This window comes from Misgurnus anguillicaudatus, chromosome 9, assembly GCF_027580225.2.
Source record: "Misgurnus anguillicaudatus chromosome 9, ASM2758022v2, whole genome shotgun sequence".
Classification (NCBI taxonomy): domain Eukaryota; kingdom Metazoa; phylum Chordata; class Actinopteri; order Cypriniformes; family Cobitidae; genus Misgurnus; species Misgurnus anguillicaudatus.
Window position 1 is genome coordinate 16,659,288 of NC_073345.2, and position 22,175 is coordinate 16,681,462.

Here is a 22,175-nt window from a genome sequence, read left to right on the forward strand (position 1 = left end):
ATTTTGGCTAGAATGGGTTACTCATATAGCTGAACTGCTAAATAAATGAATTGCTAGTTACATAAGGGATCATTTGATCAGTTAGCATTGCTAAGGGAAACTTTACACATTTAACAAAAAATTAAACTAATGTTTAAAGTGTGACTTTTCAAGTCATGCATGTCATGAAATACAAGATTAAAGATTTGTAAGTCTATATTTTCAGCTGCTTAACTCTTACAGTACATAATTTCAATGTTTCTATGTTTACATGCCACACGGTTACTCTTAAATTGAAGCAACAGAGGTTCTGCAGTGAGAATGGCTCATTGTGACTTTATCTATCTTTATCTATTCAAAGTATTTACCAGCAATTTAGAAAAAGGTCATCAATTTCAGTTTCTTGTGTCCACCTGCCAGTTTGTGACATGACCTCAAGGGTTTGGACTTAGCATTACTCACACGTATGTGGCAAAGTAACAATTAAATGGACGTGGTAAGCCATTGCTGCCAACCATTAAGGTTGACAATCAGTAGAATGCATGGGTGACCTGTGACCTTATACATTTCTCATGAGCGTGTGAATGTGAGTGTGTTTCCATTTACTTGTGAACTTACTTGAACTCCAGTTGTAAATATGTGAGTATAAATAATACCTGTAAAATGACAAAGCTCAAAGTTCACTGCCAGGCGATATGTTTTCTTCAATAAAATTCCTCTTTAAAAGCCTACAACGAACGGCCGGTTTGGACTACAGCCCCTCTATTTCCTGCTTTAATGACGTCAGTAAAACAGTTTGTTGACTAAACTCCGCCCACATGAATACGTCAGTCACCAGCTTTGGCTCAAACGGCTCTGCTAATACCCCGTTTACACGAAGAAAAGACGCATATTTCCCTGCGGATTGGCCTGTCATTTACACGAAAACCATGTTTTTATTACAGAAAACGATTATTTCTAAAACCTCCGGCCAAAGTGGATATTTCTGATTACCCCGGTTATGTGTTGCCGTGTCAACTGGGAGAAACGGGGTTTTAGGTTCTTAAACGTCACATTTTGCGCCAGAAAATGTTTAACGTCATGAGAGCGCCCTTACAGTTTGTTTGGCTACTGATCAATCAGGTTTATCATGTTTGCTGTTATGAAAGGAACAGGAAGTCGCTCGTGTTCTTTGTTGGTGTCGATTCTGACGATTTTGATTGGCTTGCATGGCTGTATTCCCCTTCCTACACTGCCTCCCACAGGTTTGGCATAGTTATTATGCCGCTCGACGGCATATTTATGCGGGTTGATGTAAATGGAAAGTTTTTTTGAAAACGATGTTGTGTGCACGATGTTATTATTGAAAACGGAGGCGGGAAAGTATTCGTTTCTCAAAATACCCGGCTATGTGTAAATGTAGCCTAAGCCAGAGCCATAGAGAAACAAGGCTCTGTGCTAAGCTAAGCTGCTATCGAATCACAACACACTAAACAAACTATACAATCAGAACTTGTTACGTATTTCTGAAGGAGGGACTTCACAAAGGAAGACATCAGCCTGTTTTGAGGACAGTGAAAACAGCGCTATACAGATAAGTAAATTGTGTGAAAAATATTGTGTTTTTTTTACACATGAAACATGAACACATGTTATATTGCCCACTATAAACACAATCAAAGCTTCAAAATCACAGACAGAACGGGAGCTTTAAAGAGAAAATGAAAAAAAAATTCATTTACCCGCATGTTGTTCTAAACCTGTATGAATTTCCCTACCCTATTCACCAGAAACAAAGACATTTTGACAAATGATAATAAGTACCCATTTACCTTCACAGTAGGAAAAACGAATACTATGGAAGTCAATGGGTACTGTTAACTGTGCTTTCCATCATTTATCAAAATATCTTTATTTCTGTTAAACAAAATAAAGAAATTCATACAGGTTTAGAACAACATGAGGGTAGTCTAAGCACACAGACTGTTGGCTGAACATGCTTTACATGTCCGTTAATGATGCGCGGGTCATCTCGTAACCCGCTGCCCCCTTTGGTAGGGTAAAGAAATCGTCACTTTATTTGTGGGGCGGGTCATTAAAAACAATATAAAAAACCCATGTATGTTGCGTGCAATTCCTTATAGTCTATATTAAATATCAAGAAATATAAAGTTTCATATATTTGATAATGTTAAAATACGTAGTGCTACGTAGCAATGTAATTGGGTGATGTCCCCAAACCTTTGGCCTCACGTCACGAAAGCACCAAGCAGCTCGCGCTGTCAGCCACAACAACAAAACAAACAGAGAAATAAAGAGAAATAAAAGTGAGATGAAAGACGAGGTGCGGGAGAAATTAAAGTCGTTAAGGTTTATGAATAGATAATACAAACGTTGCTTTGAAAATGTTGACAATGTTTATCACAATCGTATCTTCTTGTTAACATGACCACTCTGGTTTCTATTCATGAGTCGGGTGATTCTCACGAAACCATTGAAACACCACGGCACTAATGATTTTAGCTTTAAAATGTGTAATATAGTAACATTAAAAAGCATCAGAAGAAACACAATACTGCGTTCTAGCTTTCACAATGTGTGATTTCAACATAAGAATTTATAATTGTAAATTTTATCTAATTTTCTGCTGAAATTCTCATTACCGCAATGTGTCCGGCTGTGTTTGAACATGCGTTATGTTGTAATTTAATCAAATTAACACAAAAATATTAAGAAAGATGTTTTGCTAGACTACTTTAGATGATAGAAAAAATATTTACTGAATATTCATGTATAATAATAATGAAGAAAAATTAGGAAAATTATGTGTCCATGCCTGATGTTCTCATCCTCCGCAACACTTTTTGAGAACAGTTTAAGCACACATACAGAATTTTAATAAAGTTTGATTTTGAGGGACCAAGCACATGGACCAGTTACTTCAAGATGGCTACCTGGTAAGATCATTTTTTTTACAGTTAATTTGAAATACTGTCTTGTCAGAATGCTTACACGACATTTTGATTATCATTACCGCAACAGATGCTTAATAAATGTTAATTTAATTAATAGAAGCATAATACTTTGATTTTAAATGCATGTGCAGAATCTCCAAATTATGTTCTTTCAGGTTTGTCATGTCATTTTGAAAATATGTCAGTGTTGATGTTTTCTGACTGTTACGGTAATGAGATTTTTATGACTAATTTTTTTAATTATGTTACAAAAAGTGTTAAATGATAAGTAAAAGTTTTTTAATTAATGTTCCCATTTACTCCAGACTTTGTTTTTCAATGTCTGGTGGGAAAAAAAGTAAATTTAAGCAATTTTTACATTTTCATGCTTGACATTTTTAAAACCAAGTTTTCGTGAGAATCACCCAGTCAATGTTGTTGTCAGTTTACATGGTGATGTAATCTAATGGCTGTTTCCAAACACTTTTAGGCTGAAATAAATGTTCAATTACAGTACAAAGCATATGCTGTTTCATGATAAAGGTATGATGTCGTGTTATGAATAAACACATTCTTATATGACCTCGTTGCATTAAATGTATTAGTAATTTTGCTAGAGCATTTATTTCATGAAACAGCACTTCGAAATGACATTTAAACCCGAGTGTGTTTTAAGAAATAGCCTGACCAACCTATAAGTAGTTACATTTAGTCAATTTCTCTATTAACATTCAAATGAGAACAATCTACCTTTTATTTAACCGACATAAAAGTTATGAAAAGTTTAGAAAAATTAGACTATGATACGTCTATGCAGTTTACGCAACAGGCCTTTATGACCTTAAGACCTTGTATTTGTCTCCCATCTCCCATAACAAAACATTATACAGTTGAAAATAATCCAGCATGTTAATAATGCAACCATCAACCACACATACCCTTTAATGTATGAACAATGTTTAAAGCCAACCGTGAACCCATGCGGAAGCATGTTTTTAATCCTTTAAGAACAGAACAGAACTAGCAGCCATATGCAACAGTGTATAAGAATGGCTTAAACTGAATTTTATTTTTTTAACAGTTTACATTGGGGAGAAATCTATTGCATGTGAGACCATGAACACAGTACTGAATTCATAGATTAAGAGTTATCAAGATCCTCATTCATCACAGCTGCCACTGAAAGGAGCTTTTGCTGACAAAGATGACTTTGTAGACGTTACAAGTTGAACATTGATGGAGTTTGTTGAATGTATTGATTGTTCAGTGACTGATGCAAAACATTACAGATTGAAAATTGACTGGCTGGTGTGCATTATAAACTTTGTCCAAGACAGGCATAGCTGCATTCTTGAAGGTGTAGCAATCGATCATACAGTTGCTCTTGGTTGGAGATAGGTCAGGATAGGAGGTTTATTTTGGATCGTCAGGTGCAGCGAGCTTCTCCAGGGTGGGCTCTACACCCCAGATCTCACGGGCGTACTGGGAGATGGTGCGGTCGCTGGAGAATTTGCCAGAACCGGCGATGTTGTGGATCGCCTTCTTGGTCCATTCCTTGGGGTTCTGTACAAGTATGAAGGACGATTGAGAATCTTGCAGCTTTGTCAAAGACTTTTTTCAGTTGTGTTAACACTTACCTTATACAAAGCATTGACTTTCTCCTGGCATTTGATGTAGTCTTCATAGTCAGCAAATACCTTGAACCTGCACAAGGAGAAACCATAAACTCTATGAGACCTTTGTGGTAGCGTGCAAGAGTTTTTGATTTTAAAATGGCATGCATGTATTATACATAGATATGAAAGTGGCTTGAACCTATCATGGTGCATCAACATGTTGACAATGTCTTTGAAGAGGTCTGGCTGTTTGGGGCTGAAGAAGCCTCCTGCAATCTGGTCAATGGCCTGTTTTAGCTCTGGAATACGATTGTAGTATTCGGATGCGTTGTATCTGTCAGATAAAGAAGGTTATGTCATATATTATATGAATGTGTTTTTTGTTTCTGTTGTTAAGATACCAACCACTTGTGTTCCTACAAGCCAGTCTAAGTAACATTTAAATGTGCAATGTGTAACTTTTAAAAGGATCTCTTGACAGAAATGCGATATACATAAATATATTTTCAGTGAAAGACCTTACATAATGAACCGTATTATTTTTATTACCTTAGAATGAGCCGTTTTATCTACATTAACACACTTTGAATTACCTCTGTGTATGTAATGTGCTATAAAAATAAATTTACCTTGCCTTACATTTCGTGCCGCCACGTTTCTACAGTAGCCCTAAATGGACAAACTGCTCTATAGAGCGCGTATTGTCCCTACATTGTATCAGATGACAACACGTTCTCACTCCCCAAGGCGTCAAAATCTGAAGCATGTTCAAACGCCTTCAGCGTCAGTATGAAGACACGAAGGGTGCCCCCATGCGCCACTACACCGTCGAAACGGGAACTCCGCCGCGCCCACGCCAATCCCCCAGCGTCGGACACAAACGAAAGGGAATCCCGGAAGGTGACGCCGCCACGCCACGCGACGATCGGCAGGACCATGCCGCCCCCGGACAACAACCACCCAACCTCTTTCCAATATTTAAACCATTGTCGCTTGGTGTTGGGGTTAGACTTCGGTGGTTTGGATGTCAGTTTAAGTATTGGTTTATGCTTTTTGTCTTCTGAATTTTAAGCCATTGTTGCTTGGGGTTAGGGTTAGAGTTCGGGTTTGGGTTAGGATGTCTGTATTGGTTTATACTTTTTGTCTTCTGATTTTTAAACCATTGTCACTTGGGGTTAGGGTTAGAGTTGGGTTTGGGTTAGGATGTAATTTTATGTAACAGAAAGTCATTCTTACCCCAAACCCAAGCGACAATGGTAAAAAATTTGGAACAAAAATTGAGTAGCTACAGTCCAGAAGCGGCATGATCCTGCCGACCGTCGCACAACGCGACGGCACCACCCTTCGGGACTCCCCCTCGTCCACATCCAACGCCGAGGGACCAGCACGAAAGCAACGGAGTTCCCACCTCGTCGACACAGTGACGCATAGGGGAACTCCCCGCGTCTTCACACTGACGCTGAAGGCGCCCGAACATGCCCCAGACCCTGACGCCGGAGTGAGAACGGGTTGCAGATGATGATACGTTTCTCTTGTGGCGGCTACTGTAGCTTCACTATAAGTTTTGAAAGGTTGGGGTGAGCTCTTGACTGAGCCTTTGGTTGCAATTCACAGTCTCACCACTAGATGCTGCTTAAAATCTGCACAGTGAACCTTTAAAGGGGTACCTTTGTCAAAAAGTCTTTGACGAAACTGCAAGGTAGTTCACCCAAAAATTATAATTCTGACATCATTTATTCACTCTCATGTTGTAACAAACCTGTATAAATTTCTTTATTCTGATGAACATGAAGAAAGATATTTTGAGGAATGTTTGTAACCAAACCGTTTGTGAGCCCCATTTACTTCATATTTGGCTGGAGTATGGGTTTAAAGGAAAACACCACCGTTTTTCAATATTTTACTATGTTCTTACCTCAACTTAGATTAATTAATACATACCTATCTTTTTTTAATGCGTGCACTTTTAATCTTTGTAAAGCGCTTTGTGAATGTTTTAGCATTTAGCCTAGCCCCATTCATTCCTATGGCTTTAAAAAAAAGTTTTATTTTGTGCCACCATACTTACTCGGGTATGTAACAGTCTTTAAATAGGGAAAACATGGAAGTGTTTGGTGGCTTCTAAATTCATCCCTGTTTGGATCCTAAGGAATGAATGGGACTTGGCTAAATGCTAACACATTCACAACACCAATATTTTTACTAAAAGCATTAGTAGTTATTTTCCAACCCTCTGGCATCCATGGCATCAACATCTTCCACTCTCATGCCGAAGATGAAGATGTTGTCTTCTCCTGCCTCTTCTGCCATCTCCACATTGGCTCCATCCATGGTACCGATGGTCAGAGCTCCATTCAGCATGAACTTCATGTTGCCTGTTCCAGAAGCTTCTGTGCCGGCTGTGGAGATCTGCTCGGACAGGTCAGCCGCAGGGACAGCTGATAGAGAAGATTATAAAGATGTTCTTTATACTCATATGTTCCTTTCAAGTACTAAAAAACTACAACGTTCTCATCTGTCAGCTTTCTCTGCAAGGGTGACCCTGTAGTTCTCCAGGAAAATGACTTTGAGGCGGTCACCCACCACTGGGTCGTGGTTGACCACCTCACCAATAGCCGTGATGAGACGAATGATCATTTTAGCTGTGTGGTAACCTGGAGCAGCCTAGGATGGAGCAAATCGATAATAGGCATCAAACAACAACTTAAACAGAATGACAAAAACAACCAACTTAATTTAAAGGGGAAATTCACAAGACTTTTAAAGATGTAATATAAATATTTTGGGGTCCCAGAGTACATATGTGAAGTTTTAGCTCAGAATACCATATAGATAATTTATAATAGCATGTTAAATTTGCCACTTTGTAGGTGTGAGCAAAATGTGCCATTTGGGTGTGTCCTTTAAAATGCAAATGAGCTGATCTCTAAATGGCAGTGCTCTATTATCCCCTTCTGACATCATAAGGGGAGCCAGATTTTAATGACCTATTTTCTCACATGCTTGCAGAGAATGGTTTACCTAAAGTTTCTGGGTTGATCTTTTCACATTTTGTAGGTTGATAGAAGCACTGGGGACCCAATTATAGCACTTAAACATGGATAAAGTAATTCATAATATGTCCAATTTAAATGACTCCAAGTTTACCTTTCCTCCAATCATAATTGTTCTTGGGGTCCACTGCTTGTTGGGATCCTTCTTAATACCTGTACAGGTATAAACAGAAACAACACAACAGTAGGCGAGTTGTTTACTTTGCATTTAGTCCGTCTATTTCCACCATTCATGTGGATTTTCACATTGAATCACATTGACTTTTCCATTGTATTTCGTGTTTACCCCCCTTTTAGGAATTAATGAGAGCTGGTATGTTACAGTACACTGTTCAAAACTTCCTGGTTGCACTTAAATGTTTAAATGTAATCAACTTTTACTTTTTGACTAGAAAGGAGTTATATAAATTATAAAAATTAGCTTATTTCAACTTTATTTTTATAAAGTTTATTTTTATAAATGTATTTTTATAGCAACTCCTCACTAGTCAATTAATTGTAGTTTCAAGTTGATAATTTTTTTTACATACTTGTAAATTATTTTTTGATGATGTTGGATATCCATGCATTTACAGCAGTTAAAAGCCTGCTATTTTTACTTCCATGACTAAAAGAAAACGGCTTTTAAAAGTTTTAATACAAAAAAACAACAATTTCAAAACAAGTGAAAAACAACACAATTATTTAAAGGACAAGTTCAGTATTTTACACTTAAAGCCCTGTTTTCAGATTGTTTATGCTGAAATAGAACAGTTTTGACAGAAATTTGGACATATGATGCTGTCCTGAGAATTTTTGGGTGTTTCTTGTATCACCTCCCACCTCTATAATGGTGTATAGGTGCACAGGAACAATCCTTCCTAAAATGCATTAAACTTTCATTTACAAAGACGTGAAACTCACCGAGTATGCTCACACAAAAATCGCTGCAAAATACGCATTCCAACAGGTTTACGTTGTTTTTGTCCAACTCCATTGACTTGTATTAGATGTGCTGTGAGGTACGTATTACTCAGCGCCGGGAAGGTTGTTTGTATTCTTGCAATTGGCAAAGGCGGATTATTGCCACCAACTGGGCTGGAGTGTTTATTATTCAAGCTCTCGGCGGAAGAATATACGGGTGTGAGGCGTTTGGAAAAATAGGTCCACAAGTTTACAACGAATGGTAAAACACCTGTTGGAAAGCATGTGAGCATATCAGTGGACACCCCTCACCACTCAGTGAGTTTCATGTCTTTGTAAACGAAAGTTTAATGCATTTTGGGAGGGATTGTTCCGGTGCACCTATTCAGCCATTGTAGAGGTGGGAGGTGAGGCAACGAGCACCTGAAGATTCTCGGGGCAGCCGTATGTGTCCGGGTTTCGGTCAGAGCCGTTCTATTTCATCATAAACGATCTGAAAACAGGGCTTTAAGTGTAAAATACCGAACTTGTCCTTTAACATAAATTTTAAACTGGGAGTCTTCTTCCTCTGCTTAGTTTTTCAGTTTACAAAGTCTGTCATCTAAATAGGGATTAGACAACTGGCTTTTAAATGGGATGAGAGAAAAGACTCTCATTGGTTTATTACACGTTACACCCAAAACACACCCATTACTCATTACAAGAATAGGAACAACCCTTTTCTACAATGTGCTCGGCTCACAAACCATTTTTCGCGTCGTTAAATTAGCAAAAGTGGAATCGGACACGCCCGTTTAGACCGTGCGCTTTAGACAATGCACTTAGATCGTTAAAATAGAGCTTATTGTGTTATTGGTATTGAGTTACATGTTTGGTAATTAAAAGTTTAACTGGCAAAAACAAATGTTTTTTTTTTCTCGGGGTCGGGGGCATCATAAAGGAATTCATGCTTAAGGCACCAAAATATCTAGCAGCGGCACTGCCAAAACGTAATGGTGATACACATTACCAGCGTATTTTTGGAATCTCTGTGGGAAGTGAACGAGGTAATAGAGACACGAAAGAAGTTGCACAACTGTAGAAGCCACTTACGGTTGTAGTAGGTAATGATGTGCAGACAGTTAAGCAGCTGTCTCTTATACTCATGAATTCTCTTGACTTGAATGTCAAACATGGAGTTGGGGTTGATCTTAACTTTGTAGTGCTCTTCCAAATGCACAGCAAATTTCAGCTTGTTCTCCTAGAAGAGATTTTAAACTCAGAAATCACTTTTTTATGTATTCTTCCTAACCTGTTTAACTTTGGCAACATCTCGAATGAATGCCTCGTCGTTGACGAAATTACGAAGTTTTTGCAGCTGATCCAGATCTCGAATAAAGTCCTCTCCGATCCTCTGACATTTGAGCAAGACAGGGAATTGTTAAGTGGAGTTAAATGGACTATTAGAAATCCCTTTAGTTAGAAGTATATGGCTATTATCACTCCATGTAATAGTAAATGATATAAAAGAGAAATTACTGCTACGCTCAAGTTTCCTGCTGTCACAGCTGGACATTCTGTCTCAGTTATAAAACAATTTATGTTAAGATTGACTTTACCAACCTCTGCAATGACCTCAGCCAGACCGGGGTTACACATTACCAGCCAGCGGCGAGGGGTGATACCATTGGTTTTGTTCTGGAACTTGTTAGGGTCCATTTCATAGAAGTCTTTGAATCTGTACGTGAATACCACAGCATGAAACTACAAGTAAAGGTCAATTTATGATACGTGTGTAATTAATGCATACATGTGCATCTGTTTGCAAATAAAACGTACACGGTAGCTTTGAGGATGTCAGAATGAATACGTGCCACACCGTTCACTGCATGAGAGCCAACGATGCACAGATGCGCCATGTTGACTCGCTTCTGCCCGCCCTCTTCAATCAAAGACATGCGGCGCATGCGGTCCACATCGCCGGGGTAAAGAGAGGACACGCGCTAAAACAACAAACAGAATGTATGCTACACCATCAGGAAAAAATGGTCCCTGGGGCAGTTCCCCTTTAAAAAGGGCCTCATATGTACCATTTAGGTATAGATACGTATACATTTGTTACCAATATGTATCTTTGAGGTAATAATTACCTATTAATTATGAATTAATAATTGACCATTAACAGTTAACACTAACACATCTTGATTCATTGTACTGTAAATAAAAAACTGTGTGTGTTAGTTTTGTGTGATGTCGGACCTCCATGTGGCGCCGGTTGATTTCAAAGATGATCTCGAGGTGCCGGGGCAGCAGGGTCTGGAAGAGATCAATAGGCCAGCGTTCCAGAGCCTCAGGCAGCACAGTGTGGTTGGTGTAGGCACATGTCTTAACACAGATGTCCCATGCCTGCAGGGAGTGAAGAAGTGAACATAGTTTGACTTATCTGGTAGATGTTGTTTGAATTATTAAGAACATTATGTAGTGCACCTGGACTTAATATATAGTACAAAAAAGCAAAACATTTATTAAATGAAAAATTATTATGAAATATAGATTGTTAGTACAAAGTTCAAGTTCAGGTTCAAGTTTCAGTTCGTGAACAGCTGAGCGCTTTGGTAGCTCTGATACTTCAGCTACAAGTCGGTTGGTTACTGTGGTAATGTCCCGCCCCTCCACTGTGATTGGACGGCCGTGTGAGAACTGACATTGACAAGCGGAGCTTTTCACCCAAAGTTGAATGTTTTTTAACTCTCAACGCTCAGCGCTGAGCGCGGAAAAAACACAGAGTGCCGGTTTTCAGCGCGGAAGAAAACCGCTAGCTGCTGGCTTATTCGAAAAACGCCGAGCTTCCATTGGAAACAATTGAAATCATGCTACAGCCACGGGTGTAAAAGCTTTGGTGTGCATGCCCCCTTAAGGGTGTGATGAGATCTTATGCAATGAGATTAAAATATCACAAGATTTTTTGTGGATCAGCATTTTACAGTCTTTTACTGCGTGTGCTTTTTTTGTTTGGGTTTCCAATAATGTTCGGTTGGGAACAAATATAAGGTTTGAGATGAAGTTGTGTTTGTTCAGTGATCAGTCTGTTGATCAGTGTCAGATATGAAGTTTCATAGCAAAGTTTACATAAATTACATGAATGTTCTTGCTCAAGAATGACAGTGGCTGTATCATTTGTATTGTAAAGAATTGGACAAACATTAAGGACTTAAATGTTTTAAAAAACGTTGTTTTTCCAAAAGTAAGCATTTTTCAATCTAAAATAAAAGCAAAAATAACAATCGTGAGTCCACTGGCGCCCTCTGCAGGCGTTTGTTATAATACAAAACGCTGGTTTTTAATTACATATTAATGTTTTTGTTTAAAGGGCCAAGGTGTTTTCAGCAATATGAAGAATAGTCTCTGGTATCCCCAGAATGTGTCTGTAAAGTTTCAGCTCAAAATACACCATATATCTTTCATTATACGATGTTGAACATGGCCATTTGTTTTTGTGTGTGTTTCTTTAAATGCAAAGAAAGCTTTTGTTCCCCTCCCTGTATGAAAAGTAGGGGGTAGAGCGCTTACACGTGTGTTTTGGACTACATCAAAACATGTGTCTCTGGCAGAAGGTAGAACTACGCACTCATAGGCGGAGTCTGTGAGCGGTTATGGTTGGGATGTAATCAATGTGACATCACATTGATAGGGGATCCCCAACAGCCGTTTTTGTGTGACTGTTGCGTTTTAAAGGGGATTACACAAAGAAGAAGAGATGGATTTGTATAATAACAGGATGTTTCTGCCTACACACTGGCAAAGCATTTTCTACTAGAAACACATTTTAAAAAATTGTTAGGGACAGTCCTAGTTAAAACATTTCAAAAAAATGTATATATTTCATTTTATCACTGAGGATTTTTTTAAAAGAGTGTAAAAATCTCATCTTGTTCTTGTAAAGCCAATCAGGTGGAGTAAGTATCTCATCACTTTGACAGTTCTAATACCCGGTGGATATGAGTGCTAAAACAAGTACTGCAAAAACAGTAGGTGTTTGAAAATATACAAAAATGTTGCACATGTAAGTGTATGTATGTGCTGCTAGCTAATGCATGAGTGTTTCTTTCTTTCTTTCTTATCGTCATTTCAGCATCTCTTGCTATATTCATGACAAGAACCGATCAAACTATACACAAGTTGATCAATACACAAAATAGAGGACAATTTGGCATCTCCAATTCACCTAACCTGCATGTCTTTGGACTGTGGGAGAAAACCGGAGTAAACCCACACTGACAAACGAATGCAGCACACATGCAAACTCCTGCCAACCTTCTTGCTGTGAGACACATGAGTGCATAGAGTGCCCTCTAGTGCCGTCAACCTGTGATTGTTTAATGCAATGACTGTTTAAAGTAAGAAAAAAACATTGTAAATCACACTAGATAACAAAATCATCTGCCTCGAACCTTCTCCCATGTTAGTTTTTCCTCATCGACCAGGATTCTCATCAACTCGGGAATAGCCAGAGCGGGGTGAGTGTCGTTCAGCTGAATGGCCACCTGAGAGAAACCAAGAGACTTTCATAGAGCGGCATTCTGACTCTCACATCTCTTAATAACTCCTCTGAATATACATGTTGGTTAAAGGCTGAAATCTTTAACGGAGAGGACCTTACCTTATCAGGCAGAGCGCTGAAATCAGTGCGCACGACTTCCCTGGTGCCAAACTTAGAGGCCTTAAAGCGGCGGATGATGTCTTGGAGAGTTGCAGCCACTACAAAGTACTCCTGCTTCAATCTGAGCTCCTTACCCTCAAAGAACTGTGGGAAGACAGGGGCCGAAAGCTTTAGGCAAGACCACTTCAAAAGCAGCAACCTGTATGACTTTTCTCCCATAAAACACCAAAGTTTAAGAGAATATTTGTTCTGTACTTTTATATACAATGAAAGTGGATGTGGACCAGGGGCTCTAAAGCTATAAAACACAGAAAAGGCAGCATAAATGTCCACATCACCATTCACTTTGATTGTATGGGCAGAGCAGATAAATTTTTTTTGTGCTACAAAACAACACTGTTTGATTTCCACAATACAAAGTCATACAGGCTATGAAAAAATATATATATCACTTGAACTATCCTTTCAATGTGCATTATATACATAAACCCACACGTGTATTTACTGACATTGTCATTGGGGTAGAGGACACGGGAGATGTTCTCAGCCAGGTTCCTGTCCAGTACAGCCTGAATGTAATCACCAACATTAACTGAAAATGATACGAGAACATATAGGATGCTGATGCCTTTTCTTTCACTCAAAGGGTAGCGTCCATATGTGACCCTGTTTGTCCAATCAGATTTTATGTAATTGGGTTTACAAATCGTTTTTTAGCACTCACAATCCTTCAGGTTGAAATCGCAAGGGGCCTTGGCAGACCACAGCCTCATGGTGTTGACAATGTTGTTTCTATAGCCGGGTACAGGGACGTCATATGGCAAAGCCAAGACAACCTGTAAACATAGTATTTAATAGGTATGTATGCACAAACATTACTGTACACCTACATGATCACCAAAGGCAATGCTTTACCTGAGTATCCACCCATCTGACTCCATCTGGGTGATGTTCTGTCCTACCATAAAAGTGCACAGGGCGCATATATTCTGGACGCGCTTTCTCCCATGGGTTACCATAGCGCAGCCAATCATCTGCCTCCTCAACCTGCCAGCCATTAATATTAACATAAGACATGTTTTATAGTAAGAGTGTTAAATTATAAAGTCATGCCTATTCAGTCTTGACACTCTTAGAAATAATTGTGATATCAAACTGTCACTTGGGCAGTACTCTTTAAAAAGGTCCTAATATGTACTATTTAGGTATAGATGTGCATACATTTGGTACCTCTGAGATACATATATGAGCCATTTAGGTGCAAATGTGTACTTTTTGAAAGGGTACCGCCCCAGTGACAGCTTATTTAAATGAATAAACATCATTTCAACTACCTGCCAGCCATTGTCGATTTTCTGGTTGAAGATACCGAACTCATAACGAATGCCATAACCGTAGGCAGCCAGCCCAAGAGAAGCCATAGAGTCCAGGAAGCAAGCTAAAAACATATATAGAGAGAAAGAGCGCAAAAGTGGGTGTGCATTGTTCGATACAGATTTATCCTGTCTGTGAAAAGTTTTGAATGTTTCAGGATTGTATCTTGTAGGCATGTTCTGCACTCGTTTAACTTTCTTGTACAAAGTTCAATAAATCCATACTGTGAGTAAAGTTACCTCTGTTAAACCTGAGTGCACAAAGAGAAGAGAGATCAGAATACAAAGCAGCTAGACGACCAAGGCCTCCATTTCCCAGTCCAGCATCTTCTTCCATCTCCTGTAGTTCCTCCATGTCTAGACCCAGCTGAAAAACACAGCACGTCATTGGTCAGAAAAAAAACACTGAGTTTGTTGTTTACTAAAATGGATTTTATAGAGTGCCGCTGGGATGACGTATTTTTGTAGGCCAACCCGAAGGTAAGCTGGACACTGGTTCCCTCACCAAAAACGTCCGAAGAAGGGCAGTAGCCCGAAACGTTACTTTGTGATTAAACAGTTCATGTTGAGGTCAATGTCCGAATTCTATTTTGTTTTGCTTCCCTCACCAATAAAAAACATATTTTTTCCATAGACTTTTGGATTATCAAACATTTTGTCCAACAAGATAATCTTTACATATATGCACATCTTTCTGTGTGTTTACTAGAAATTAAAAGCTAATCTTAAACCAACCATCGAACTACACCATAGTCTCTTGAAATCATCGTCATCACCACCAAGCTTCCGACAGCTCTTTAAAACACATTAAAAACATGTTCCCTGTTAGGGAAATACGCTGTGGATGTATCTTTGTTGGGAATTGTGCCCATGTTGCGTTGTCTTTGACATCTTCATGCTTGATGACGTTTAAGGCCAGATTTACTAAATGGGGCAAATTAGCATGAGAGCGTAATTCCAAAAAGAGCCGATAGGAGTGGTTGTATCTGCGGGTTATTTACTAAAAAGGCACACATTAAAAAACACGGGGGCAACAGCTGATTTCCATAATGATGAGGTCCCGGTGATCTACTAACGCCTGATGCGCTTGAGTTCAGCACCACGGACATCTCAGCTGGTGCGAAATCCCAGCTAACGAAGCCATAGTACACTGAAAAGAACTGGAGGACAAAATTTTTTTTGAAAAGTTTTGAAACGGCTGGTATTGTGTGACTTCTCTTAGTGACCCCTATTTTATTTCCTCCAGCAAATAACAAATAACATGGCTTTGTAAACAATATTATTGTGTAATATGTTCCTCTGGCATTCTAAATAAACTGTTTCGTGTTAAAGGAACACACCCAGATTTGGGGAATTTAGCTTATTCACCGTATCCCCCAGAGTTAGATAAGTCCATACATACCTTTCTCATCTCTGTGCGTGCTGTAACTCTGCCTGACACAGCCCCTGCTAGCTTAGCTTAGCACAAAGACTGGAAGTGAATGGCTCCAGCTAGCAAACTGCTCCCAATAAGTAAAAAAATAACGCAAACATTTTCCTATTTATGTGTGGTGATTTGTATAGTCACACCGTGTACAAATAACAAGGTCATATGAGACACAGCCATCTTTTAACAGGTTACATACTGGGAACTATATTCCCAGAAGACGAAGCACTGCTACATGGGCGGAGTGATTTGCACAACTCTCACCAAACTCTCTGCTCCTCATCAGGGGCTTCTCGGGTGCTGCTAGCAAATCACTCTGCCCAAGTAGCAGTGCTTCACCTTCTGAGAATATACTTCCCAGTATGTATACGGTTATAAGATCGGCGTGTCTCATATGACCTTGTTATTTATACACGCTGTGACTATACAAATTACAACATATAAATAGGAAAATGTTCGTTTTATTTTGTCACTTATTGGGAGCAGTTTGCTAGCTGGAGCCATTCACTTTCAGTCTTTGTGCTAAGCTAAGCTAGCGGGGGCTTCGTCAGACAGAGTTACAGCACGCACGGAGATGAGAAAGGTATGTATGGACTTATCTAACTCTGGGGGATACGGTGAATAAGCTAAATTCCCAAAATCTGGGCGTGTTCCTTTAAAAAATCCTCTGCCTTGTAGCACATGCTCTCTGATCTATGCAATGCCTCTTCTATCAACAACAATTGCAGCCATTTCAAGCGTAAAATGATTAAAAACATGTTTTTTTTCAGTGTTAAATAATGGCGCAAATACCAGTCATAACACACACGCAAACATTAGTAAATCGAGTTGATTTACTAATTCATTTAAATAATCTCCTCCCATAAATTTTGCGTCTGAAAGGGAAATCCTAGAAATGCATATGCAAAAATAACTAACTTAGACCTTTTGTCCTTTAACCAAAACCCCATCGACTTCGGGACAATGGAACCGGAATTGCTAAACTGCTAACTCACTTCCAGGTTTTGCCTACAAAAATATGTCATCCCTGCCGCACTTTACTGTGTGGTGTCCTACCTGGTAAGTGGCTTCATCGCAGGCATTCTCAAGTGCCAGATTCACCATAGTGTTCTGCAGGGTGCGGCCCATGTAAAACTCCAGGGAGATGTAGTAGACACGCTGCACATGGAGCCAGAACAAACCAGAACAGATGTAAGATACTTTAGAAACCTGCACAGTCATCCATTCACATCCCTGTTAGTTCATTCTTATCTGGAAATGCAGAACATTTCTTGTTAACAGTTACAGTGTGTGCTCCTGCAGATGAGTTGGTATAGCATTGCATTTGCAACAAAGGTCATGGATTCTTCCCCCAGGGGACACACATGCTGATAAAATGTATAGGCCTATCTTGAATGCACTTTAAGGTATTTTGGATTAAAGTGTCCGCCAAGTGTAAATGTTTTTTGTACAGTATTACTTCTTGAGAATTCACTTGGCTTACAAACAAGACCACTATTTTTAGACTTCATTGAAGACTATTTTAATACTTTCTAGCAGAAGACAGTAATTTCTGATGATGCGATGATACAGGGTGCAATCTGAAACCATTCCGGTTGTAACCTCTGACATTTTCGGCTTTTTCTCTGGCGTATGAGAGAGAGAAGAAGCGAGGTCACGGAGGTGAGAAGGGGTGTGTGGGGGAAGGGGACCGGTATTATGTAACACTGGTATTTTGACTGAAGCAAAAATAACCAACAGTTAGGTCAGCAGCAAAGGTCACGGCGTGTTTAATGTTGTGCTTCCACGCAGATGACAAGGAAGATCTGATCTTGCTCAACAAGTTGGTAATTTGTCTTATACAGTTGAAAACAAACTGTACTGATAAAAAGCTATTCAGTAATCAGTTAACTTTTAGAGAGGACCTATTATGAAATGTTATGTTTAAGTGCTATATTTGGGTCCTCTGTGCCTCTGTCAACCTGGAAGATGTGAAAAAGATCAAGACTTAGCTTTTGGTAAAACATTCTCTACAAGCATGTAAAAAATAGGTCATTGAAATTTGGCTACCCTTGTGATGTCAGATGGAGACACCACCACGGCACTGCCATTTAGTGGAGAAATCAACTCATTTGCATTTAAAAGGACACACCCAAAAATGGCACATTTTTGCACACACCTTTAAAGTGCCATTTTTAACATGCTATAATAAATGATCTATATGCTATTTTGAGCTAGAACTTACAAGTACTACACATATGTACTTGTACTCTTGGGACACCAAAGATTATTTGACATCTTAAAAAAAAGTGCTCTTTAAGAGATTCTCAAATTTCCAGAAAATTGGTTCCCTAGAGTGTACAATACTTGAGAATTATTACATATTATACATTATTATTATACCTTGTTTTTTGCTAAACTTACTAATTTCCCTCCCACAGAATTTACTTTTACTGCTCCATATAAACATAAAGGGTTAACAACTATCACTACAGCAATGCAATCTTTATAAAAAAGACCTCATGAGTCACGACAATGAAGTTATTAATAATAACTATAGAAGTTAGAAAATTTGCTTATCCAAAGTCTAAACATGATTGATATTCAGTCCTCATTGTACCACTGAATTGAAAGTTTAATAATTTCAGGTAAGAGATTTCAGTCAAATATCAATTCAAAAAGTTTATTAATTGTTTGTTTAAAATACATTTTATTGTTATAATTTTATTTTCACTCAAATGTGCTAACTTTTAGTTTGGTAAAGTTTCGACGTTAGTCTTAATTGAAGAGAATGACAGCATCAGTCCTTATTCACCTTAATATGGAAAATAAAGATCAAGATCATTCTACTAGTTTTATCACATAATGATGCGAGGGTCAGTAAATGATGACAGCATTTTAATTTTGTGTGAACTATTCATTTCAATAGGCTACTTATTTCCCTTCTCTTTTTTCAGCAGGCCCTCAATAAGAGCTGATAAGTGGAGACTGCTTTATATTCTGGTTTTTGTTTTGTTGGCTGAGCTCCAGACAAATGACAGTCACGCTTTCAAGGAAACACTCAAGAGCCTCATTTAAGCTCTAATGATCAAGTCAAGGTTTATTGCCAATGGCCATCTCAGAATAAAGATACAAAATTTAGTTTCGTAGATCAGTGGGTGAGCGAAGGGAATACATCTCAATGCCTTCGAACTAAAAATAAATCCAGTGTATTTTATTCTATTACTTTATGAAGATTTGACTCAATATTGTATACGGTCAAGTTCAGAATAACTCTCAGAGAACATAATATATTTTTATAATGAGGCTGAATTACACATCTCCTCTTTCTCCTGTATAGACTTTATATCTGACCTTTTTTAGGAGGCAACATTTGACCTTTATATCATAGACACCTTTTCCTTGCAGCGACTATGGGCTGGGCTTGGAAAGGAAAAGGTCAGAGATGCTGGGCAGTGGTTTCATCTTCTGTCTTCTCCATGGCGCTCCGATTTTAATGCCTTGAGCACCAACACATTTTCATACAATGTTTCTGCCACTTGCTTATTTTGAATATTAAGTAACATTTCTACTTATACCTTGTTAAAATAAAATATCTAAAATATATCTGCTGTGTTTGAAGATCTAATAAACAATAAATGCATTGCTTACAGAGTGCATTGTTTAATATTGTAAAGGTTTTATAATGTATGACCATGTCTGTAAAATCCAGGCTAAAATCTCCATTTATGAGATTAGGAGGATTAAAGTTTGATTTCGATCATTGATTTTAATCATTGACATGACTTTACTTAGTTAATATTAAATATATCAAGGTTATATCTTCACTGTATATTCTTTACATTATGTATGATTTTATGTAGCTGGGTTTTCATAGGCAGACTGTTAATATAAAGTGGATTAACATAAATATTATCCTATTGATCCTCTGAATTGTCAATTCATCTTGAACACTTTGTATCAATGCAAGAGTTCATACTGTTGCAGATGGCACATTGATGTGCCAAAGTTGCACCTTGTTGCTGATCTGTAACAAGCACACTTGATTTGGTTAGAAATGTGTAATGCAGGATGTTTGTAGAGAGTGTTTATCCTGGACCGGTTCTGGAAAGCTTTCAGTGAAGAGTCATAAAAGGTCAGCAATGCTGTGGCCGAGCAGATCCATACCACTCAAGCAAATGTCATGACATTACAGTGGGATTAGACATTACAGCTTTACTGCCTTTACAGTACATTGCAAGTTGCTCGTATGCACAAAACCCCACTCTGTTTGGGTTCAATCTGCATGCATGAACTTACTTTGGGGTCTTTCTCGTAATAACTCTGCTGTGTTCTGATCCATCTGCCTACCAGGTGGTCTCTGACTGTGTGTGCGAGCGCAAAGTAATAATCCCGTTTGGTGGATACATTTCTATCCTTCACCAGCGTGAAATGCAGATGGCGATTAAAGTTTTTCTTCAAGTCCGCCACATTTTCCACACCGGCGAGCCCTCTCACTGAAATCTGCTTCCTTTTGTCGTGGTCTGACAGCGGTTTGGACATGGTGACAGGAGTCTGGTCTCCGTTGACAAGTTAGGTGAAAATGCAAACACCAGACAGCGCGCGCACAACAGTACCAGCAGCACCCATTCAGTCGTGACAGCTCTCGGTATTTAAAGTTCGGCTCATGCATATTAATCAACGGGGCGGAGTTTGTTCTCAGCTATGAGCCAATTAAAAGTTCGATATGTAAAAAGTACAGCGCTTAATGAGGAAACGGTGCATGCGCTTAAAGGTTACGCAAGAGCTACACAACACGTGTACTGTAGAAATGCTAATTTATTTTAAAGGCAACTGAGTGAAACTACAAACTGAAGTATCATGTACGCTACTGATAAATTGGCACTGAAACAGGAAGTTATGGTAAGTTTTATTAAAGTGGCCCCTCCCACTTTTAAATAGCCAATAGCGTTTAGTTTACCTCACAGCTTGGTACCTGATGGAAAGCAGAAGTGCAGATGAAGTCATAAAAATCGTTGATCCGTACTGACGGAAGTGAGAGATTGTAAGTGAATGAGAGTATTGTCTATGTTTTGGAGAACACTAGTTTATAGATGACCTTAAGGCTAACATATTTATACCAAAAGACAAAAAACTTCAATTTTGATTTTATGGGGACTAAGCTTGCACTGACATTAACAGACTCAATGACCCAACCTCAAAGGCCATGATGATATTTGAACGGCATGCAGTGATGTGATCATATATAACAGCTGAGCGTACTGTATTTGGATACAGCACTGTTGGGTGTAGTCTTTTACAATGGACTCTTGCAAACTTCAGATCCCGACCCTACAAAGCATACTCCTCCATAAAATATCTAAACATCCCTTAAAGTTATGTACATATTAGCATGGAATGATACAGAATATATCTTAACTATAAGTGTATTGTTCCAATAGCAGATTGTTTTACTATCTTGAGCCATATAAATGTAGAAATAAATCTACTTGAACAACAACAAAAAAACTAAGATGAACCCAAGACAATGCTGATTAATAGGATTTTGTAGCAGTGGATTTTAATTAGTATAACCCTAGTTCATATTGTGGTTCCCCTTTTCTTCGCACTCTTCAGTCTCAGGTTGTGATTTCAAAAGGCGGATTTTATTTGTTTGCAAAACAGTTGGATAAATGCATGGAATAATACAGATACACATTAGTAAAATAATTAGTACACATTAAGGGCAGTCACATAGATTATACTTGATTTCTTTATATTTGGATTAATAAATCTTCTTCATTCCTACGTATACTTTAATCATTAAAATTTTCATGTCTACCTATTTTTTAAGTATGACTATTAAAACTTTTCATTGAATGCAAGCTTCATTTGGAATTTAGAGAGAATTTCGAGTATGTGGCACAGCGTGGCCAAAGGGGGGCGCCAAAACAACAACTACATTTCACATTGATCACACTCTTTGTATGGTGAAGGGTGAGTGAAATCCATGGTGGATTAAAAAAAATCTGCAATCTACAATTCAGTTTTGTCGTATGTTTCCTATAACTGTTCAGTAAACAAGTTAAAGCTATTAACTGGGAGAGGGATAATTACTTTGTTTAAATTTGACAAAAACCTACACTATTAAAGTGAAACTTCACCCATTTGCATTAAGCTTTGTATAGTTAAAACCCCAGTCATGTTTTTGAAAGGTCATGCATCATTTCCTCAGTTGCCGCTGAAAGAGGAGAAATACAGATTTCAGTTGTGCACTTCCTTCTTTCAATGATGT

At 38.5% G+C, this 22,175-nt stretch overlaps 1 protein-coding gene across 1 annotated transcript; it reads right to left on the reverse strand.

The window, feature by feature from the left end:
* Nucleotides 1–3,954: 3,954 nt before the first annotated feature.
* pygma (phosphorylase, glycogen, muscle A) lies at nt 3,955–20,534 on the reverse strand. Its single transcript, XM_073871187.1, has 20 exons — nt 20,201–20,534; nt 16,979–17,080; nt 14,782–14,863; nt 14,458–14,558; nt 14,039–14,170; nt 13,848–13,959; nt 13,633–13,715; nt 13,124–13,267; nt 12,915–13,007; nt 10,723–10,869; nt 10,303–10,466; nt 10,087–10,201; nt 9,776–9,877; nt 9,577–9,724; nt 7,676–7,734; nt 7,048–7,192; nt 6,759–6,963; nt 4,728–4,862; nt 4,550–4,616; nt 3,955–4,475 (listed from the first exon to the last, which is right to left on the reverse strand). Exons 1-20 carry the CDS (start codon nt 20,441–20,443, stop codon nt 4,326–4,328), a joined length of 2,529 nt encoding a protein of 842 aa, XP_073727288.1. The 5' UTR covers nt 20,444–20,534; the 3' UTR covers nt 3,955–4,325.
* Nucleotides 20,535–22,175: the final 1,641 nt, after the last annotated feature.